We start from the raw sequence: 7591 nt of genomic DNA on the forward strand, positions 1-7591 counted from the left end.
ACACACTACAGGTGGCAAACAAATCTACATCTTCCACATTACATATGTACTATTGCGCTAATGTGGACGCTGTCTTCCTGTCCACTTTCTTCATTGTTTCTGTACATGTATGAAATATAGCCGTGGGAATGTTAGGCAATGACACTCGCACCCATGGCAGTGGATGTGAAACATTTTTTAAACTGCAGGCCGTGGCCATGTTGACTGGAAAACTAAGCACAAATAAATTTTATGACGGCACATGGAATAGGTCAAGGCAAGCACCATGAGTAATGCTCATACATGTCTTTTTTTTAATGTATGTTTATTTGCACACAAAATGAAAGCATACAAGTGTCTGGATCCATAGCCACAGGGCTAGTACAGGGTTCATAGCAAAATAGGCACACAAATTCAACGACAAGAGGGATTTACATATCAATATATGAAAGCAAAAATATGGAAACAACCCCTGAAAATAACACTGGCTCAGGCTTGTCACCCGGGCTGAAATATTAGGAACATACATTAAATAAGTGAAAATGGTAATTTGCATTTTTGTCAAACATGTGAAATATCTTTTTACTTCTAATAACGCCTGAATGATTGCACAACCCTCTTACTTGGCATTATTGGCAATTTCATTCCACACATTAGTGCCACTAAATTATAGTAGTCTTTCACCGTCATTATTTTGGCATATAGGTAAGTTAAACTTATTTTCTTTGACAGCCCTTGTGTTCCTTTTGGGTGTTGTAAAGACACTGTACGATAGAGGGTAATAACCTTCTGTGTATGATGAATTGTACAAGCTACACGTAGCATGTATATTGATTTTATGGGTAAAATGTGGGAAGCCTGAATTAGAGGTCTGCTAAGGTGCGTGTACTTGGAGTGCATAGTAATTCTAAGAGCTCGTTTCTGTAATTGAACTGAGGGTTTTAAATAGGTCAGACAAATGTTGTCCCAGGACTCGATACATTAGCTTTACCAACTCGTGTTACTTTACTAAAGTCTCTGATAAATGACATCACCATCCAGCTAATCTTTCAAGCTAATCTGGAAGAGATTCGGTTTAATTAGTTAATTCCCACACATATTCTAACAGACTTGATGGATGGAGCTGTAATGTCATGGCTCTTAAACATGGCCAGCAAATGTGATAAGACTTGCACTGGTCCAGAAGCGGGTGGAATGTTATGCAATAATATGAGTCAGTTCTGAATGTAAAATTCTTAACTGCTTGAAAGAACCTTTGCCATGCTATCATGCAGTCCAACTGGACCACAAAAATAATAAAAGAAGCTGCTATATGAGCTCTCTCCACGATTCCACGTCCAATGATTCACATGGTGGCTGAACAAGTCCAATGCCATTTATTCATTTGTAATCTTGGTAGGAAACTGCTGCAAGAAACACACATATACCGAGCCATCATAAGGTCATCACAGGTTATGGCATCATTGAAAAACTAAGTATTTATGTGGTTCGAAGTGTGCAATGACGTGGCCAGTTCGTTGACCAACACTTTTATTTACTCTGTATCATCTATATCTCGCATCACAAACAGTCATGTTTGTGATGTGTATAACGTATATACCATAAGTTCTGCTTGTTTTTACAAGAATGGCCTGTTAAGCTTTCACCTAGAACAATATTCCCACTATCACTTGGTGAACATGTAGGGCTGTCTGCTTTTAGGGAAACTAACATAATACCCGCTCCGACTTAACTTCAACATTGGTTTTACTTCAGGTGGCAAATACAATTTATAACGCAGGTATCCTATAATGAAAGATGATCCTGTAGGCTACGACGAGGAGCTCTAATGGGGGTCGGGAGGAGGTGGCTGACCCCACAATATTTCCACCTGTACCCTCATTGCTATGCTCCTTCCACCGCTTAGTGCCAAGTCATGGAGTGCTCTGGTGCACACAGAAATGAAAATGGGGAATCATGGGCTATTGAGGATTGTTGCTGGAGAGCAAGGAAATGATTTCTTTGATGACCTGAATATCATGAATTGAATTTTTTTGTATATATAATTTGAAAATCAGCATTACACCATTCAGCAATCTTAGGCAGGTCATTATTTAGCTTCAGAATTAATTAATGTAATGATTTAGCTAAGGGGGGAAGCAATTGTATCATCTGAATGTAGTATAGGTAGCGTATAATTGAGGCAGTCATGTAAATCATTCATATAAATGCAAAATAACAGTGGAGCTAAAATAGAGCCCTGGGGCTCTCCTTGGTTAATAATTTTACTTTCAGAAAAAGCCCCACCTGCAGACAGTGTTAGTTTGCAACTAAACAGGTAGGTCTTTAAGATCCAGTGCTGGACCAGTTATTCCGATAGACAGGAGATTGATAAACAAAATGTTATGGTGTATTGTATCAAAAGCTTTAGTAACGTCCAAGAAAACTGAGCTACCAAATTAATCGAGATCACGTGAATGGCTGATATAATCAGTTCATGTTAGCAAAGCCAAGTTAGTCGATCTTCCTGAACAAAAGAACAAATTGACAAAGTTTCAACAAGCTAAATTTGTTAAGGTAGCTGTTAATACGCTTAAGTAATAATGTCACGCACAGATCCCATGAACAGAATAATACTGGGGTCATGCCACCTAATCAGGAACATGAATGGGTGATCCACGGTGAAGTTGGTCGCAAACCTGGCACAGCTATTGCTTGCGGCCATGATGGTCGCAGCTGCCGCTTCAGTGCCTTCCTCACTGACCTCAACAAAGGCCTTGTGAATGGCCGCTGAAATCACTAACTCCTTCTTTCCATTGATCCCAGAGAGGTCTGCACCATCTGAGAAAAGGTCCTTGATTCCCATGCAGTGCAAGGTCGTCTTCAAGTCTGTGGCTTGCTCGACCTTGAACCGCGGCAGGCTGAGGTTGGCAGACTTCGCAGGGCCTTGGAGTGCAGCCATGACGTCTTCCAGCTTTGTTGCAGTCAATGAAGCCTCCAGGTCTGCCAGCCCTTCCACATCATCTGGAAGCAGTATCAACATGGATGCCTTGCCACCCTTGTATGGAAGCTCGATGGCGCCTGCCTTGAGGTCATCACACTTGGAAAATCGATACCGTGCCTCATTGTGCATCATGTCCACCGTCTTGACCTTGCCCTTGGACACGTGAAAGTTGCCTGGGGATGTGGCCAAGGTGTCAAACTGGTTTTTCCATGTACCTTTGAAGTAAATGGCATTGACTAGGACAAGCACCGTATCAGAGTCAATTATGCTCCCTGGAAGGACGTCTTTGATCTTTGATTTTGTGGCCTCCTCGACCCACGCATTAATGGTGAGTCTTGCCTCTTCAGGTTCTGTCTTGAAGTTAGCGGGTACGACAGCACTACCGTAGAACTTCTTCAGCATGCTAGTATGCTCTTCAAGCACATTAAATGCCTTCTCGCAGTAGAGACGGTTTGCAATTTGGAGTGTCACTTCGGGTGCACAGCCCAAGAGCTGTGTGAGGAAGTTGCAGAAGTGGCTGTGGATGTCTTCAGAATTTTTGGTGTGGAGGGAGTTTGCAATTTCATCTGCGGTATGTCCCCTGGCTCCTGCTAAAGTCATAGACAAGGAGGTTGCGATGCTGAACGGTGAGGCGACGACATTCCTGGCATTTCTGCCTGCGTTAACGGTGGGCTGTTTGTAGAGGTCAACACCGAAAGCCAGCACAGCATGGGATAGGTCTGCAGTCATGGTGCTCGTTGTTACAAACAGTTAAACTAAAGCTGCCTCTGTCTGCCTGCCCTGCAAAATGTAGTGAACTGTTATTGTAGGCCGAGTTCCATACTCTGCACCTTAATTGCCCAACATTGAGCTCACTGCAGTGACTTAGACTTAAGAGCAACACTGAATCAATTTGTGCTGGTAATTATTTCACGGCCACGTTTTCACTTAGTAAGAGGGAAAACGTTGCAAATAGTGGTGAAAAATTAGGACCAAACGTCATTGTTTAGAATTTCGCACTGAAAGCTCTTAGGTGCTACACCAGTAACGTTGCAAATTTCAAACATATTTGGGCTGCTAACTGTTGGCGTGGGAAATCTCGAAACTCTCAAAGTTGAATCTCTGGCTATTTTAGAATGCAATGTATACAATCCTTACTTTTTTGCCAATAAGCAATAATCAGACCTGTGCAGACGATTGGATTAGCCACCATAACTAGACTGCTCAAATCCGTGACGTCACGGCAACCTAGTGCGGAATCTTAAAAGGGGGGCGTCGCTAGTTCCCTTACGTTTTTGTGTCTTTTTTGGCGTGTCAAGCGAGTGGTGCGGTCACACCGTCACTTCGTTTGCACACCGGTGCAAAGCTATCTCGCCTCTTTGGCTGTTTACGACACTGCATATGTCGAGTTTCGATAAATATTATTGTCGGATGACCACAGAGTACTTACTTTTACTCACGGGCATTGATTAGATAAGTGTACGTACGTGGACTGCCCGCGCAGAGCACACGAATTTTTGACGTACGTTGCAGATGCGGTTCGATCGTTCTTATTTACGAGCCCGTGCGGTACCTTACGCCTGCACCACACAGAACGCACGTTTACAAATCGAAATCCCGCTCACCAAAAAAAAAAAAAAAAAAAAAAAAACTGCGTTTGATTGGTGGGTGAACTCTATAAGGAAGTGGTAGTTTTACCCCCGCGAGTTTGTTTACATGAAAAAGTGGAGCATGTTTGTAAGCGAAACAAACAAGCACAGCCTCGACGAAACCGTAAGGAGTTAACGCATCAGCGCGGTGGGACAGTTATTCAGCTATGCAAGCATCGCTTTCTGTAATCGCCGGTATTCAAATGGCTTACCCAGCCGTAATTCCGCTCCGGTTGGCGCGCAGTGGCGTAGAAAGTGGGGCGTACGCGCGCGGCAAAGCACGAGACGCGATCCAGCAGGTCTAGGCAGTCTAGGTACTGAGACTAGGGAAACTAGGGAACTGGGAAAGGCGCGCAGGATCGATGGCTTGTTTCACCTTCCCCAGAGGCGAGACTTCTGAACATCGCTCCCGAGAGGTCCGTGGTCGTTGCGCATGCGTGAACTGAGAGAAGATGAGAAAGGAAAACAACTCTTTTTCGCGGGATGTGGCGTCGCATTGTTGCTTGTTTTTACTTTTTGAAAGAGCTACTCTCGAACGTAGATTAGCCATTGCTGTCGTGTCGGCTGCAAGACGTTCTGCGCGCGCTTTTGTGCGTGCCGAAAGGGCTCAAACGTGCGCGATGTTCGCGTGAGTGCAGTTTGACTTGCGCAGTCGTGAGCTTGGAATCCGCGACATTTGCTTCTTATGTGAATTAGCACCTTGCCGACAGGTAAACCGCCAATGTACTTAGGTGAATACGTTGTTTTTCGTGGTCCTGAAATAAATGGCACGTCGCTGCGATAGCAACTTCGAGTGCGGTAATTGCTGCGCATTGCGGGCGATTTAATTGCACAATACGTGCTGCATTATCGGTTAGATAGAGAAAACTTATCATGTGAGCCTTACTTCCGTCAGTAAGTTGGTTACATGTTTCGCTCTTATCCACTGCACATTTCTTGATATCCACTAACAATCTGCTCCAAATATCGACGAAGTGTGCATTCATCGTGCAGCTTATTGCTTTTTTCAGTGCGGCTTTTTTTTCCCCTGTTCTTACAACTGGCGATTGGCAGCAGGGTTACGGCCGTGAGTTTTCCTTTCGAGCAAACCTTTTCAAATTGAAATTTTCGCTCATGTTCGCGAGATAGCAAATCTAAGCGTTACACTTGCCGCTTTATTTTTCCATTCCAAGTGACCTAAATTTAAGCTGCCTCAGGCTGTATTAACGCACAGAGGCTTTTAGAAAAATAGTTGTCACCTGAAAAATCAATGCAGTGTGCCAGTTCCTTGGAATGGTGCTATTTGTGAAATTGATTATATTTTTCCTAGTCATGCTCAAATACTTACTGGTCAGATGCTTGAACTCCTGAAGAAATATTTGCAAAGTTGTCCTTCCAACTCGGCACTGTAACTGACGCTTGTCGGAATTATGAGTGTGGTATTTGGCCCTGCAGCACTGCCATGAGTAATGCTCATACATGTCTTTCTTTTTCTTCTTTTTTTAAATATATGTTTATTTGCACACAATATGAAAGCAGGCACAGCCAGAGCATAGGATCGATCCTCGTACGAATCCGAGCGCTCGAAGCGGAAAATAGGGAACTTAGACGCGAGCTCGCAGAGCTTAAGGAATCCATAAACCGGCACGAGGTTAGCAACAGTAACCCAGGTCCGTTAGCCGGGCAGTCGAAACGCAAGGTTCTCAACCCGGAACCTTTTAGCGACACGGAGGAGGATGAAGAGGGCGACATAACCGAGGTCAATGAGACCCAGTCCGCCGCCTTGGCTTCCCCCGTCAAAAACGAGGGTAAATTGGAAAAGACCCTGAGTAGGATTATGCAAATGCTCTCCGCCATAGAGCTGAGAGTAACACTACTAGAAAGGTCTAGGGCTCAACCCAAAAGTAGACAAACAACACATACTGAACCGCTCCCAACCGGATAAAATTCTGACGGAGGCGCCAATGGTTTCTAAAAATTTCAAAGTAAAGAAGATGGCGATCACAAATAACAATACCGTTAAAATTTGGCAGTAGAACTGCGCTAGCTTCCAGAGGCGCAAGGCTCCGTTAGGTCAGCTCGTCAGATCGGTGACAGACAAGCCACAAGTCATCTTACTGCAGGAGATGCTCGCGGAGAAGGAGATCACTCTATCGGGGTATCGCGCAATAGCATACAAAGGCGAAACGGGGAGAGGAATCGCCGCCTTAGTTAAAGAGAGTGTCTCCTTTGTGAAGCACACCGTTCTAAAATATCGGAGCGGACTAGAAGCACAACTGATCGAGCTCGTGCCCAGTAGATCTTGCAACGCGAATGTCTTTATTCTTAACGTCTACAGTTCGCCTGCGGATAGGAACAGAGACTTTAATGCACTATTCCATTCCGCAATCAGGGCAGCCAGAAACGCGCCCATCTTAATTGCGGGGGAGTTCAACGCTCCGAACACGGAATGGGGATACGGCTTTAACAGCAAGAAGGGCACAAACTTAGCCTGATGTGCAGCCAATTTTAACATCACGCTTGTTACGGATCGTAGGTTTCCCACTGGAAGGGGTAATTCGGTCAGTCGAGTCACAACGCCAGACCTCGCATTCTTCCGAAATATCGAGGGCACGTGGGATAATCTCCAGGAGGACTTGGGTAATGAACATTACGTTCTCGAAATCGCGGTGTAGGTCAAACACAAACCTCCGGTCAAATATGGATACGTCGATTGGGATCATTACCGGAAAATTCGAGCTGAAACGGCCCCCTCAAGCGAATCCTTCAAAGAAATAATTACCAATCTTAAACAGGCCGTCGAAAACGCGACCAAGGAAATCAGCACACAACTTGAAGCCCCCAAAATGGACTCGCGGTTAGCGCATCTCCTGGAGGCTAAACACGCTCATGGAGAGAGGTGGAAAATGCAGAAATGAAATCGCCGACTACGAGCAAAGCTAACGTCACTAAACAAGGAAATATAGTGCTATTCCGAGCAACTGGCCCTGCAACAGTGGGACGAAACGTGCAACGAAACGGA

The 7591-nt window shown here is 44.6% G+C and overlaps 1 protein-coding gene across 1 annotated transcript; it reads right to left on the reverse strand.

Annotated features, from left to right (window-relative positions):
- Window positions 1-270: 270 nt before the first annotated feature.
- On the reverse strand, window positions 271-4908 carry LOC142587723 (iris-like). The gene is made up of 2 exons (XM_075698924.1): window positions 4803-4908; window positions 271-3742 (listed from the first exon to the last, which is right to left on the reverse strand). Exon 2 carries the CDS (start codon window positions 3689-3691, stop codon window positions 2552-2554), a length of 1140 nt encoding a protein of 379 aa, XP_075555039.1. The 5' UTR covers window positions 3692-3742; window positions 4803-4908; the 3' UTR covers window positions 271-2551.
- Window positions 4909-7591: the final 2683 nt, after the last annotated feature.

Source organism: Dermacentor variabilis, chromosome 7 (assembly GCF_050947875.1).
Source record: "Dermacentor variabilis isolate Ectoservices chromosome 7, ASM5094787v1, whole genome shotgun sequence".
NCBI classification, from domain to species: domain Eukaryota; kingdom Metazoa; phylum Arthropoda; class Arachnida; order Ixodida; family Ixodidae; genus Dermacentor; species Dermacentor variabilis.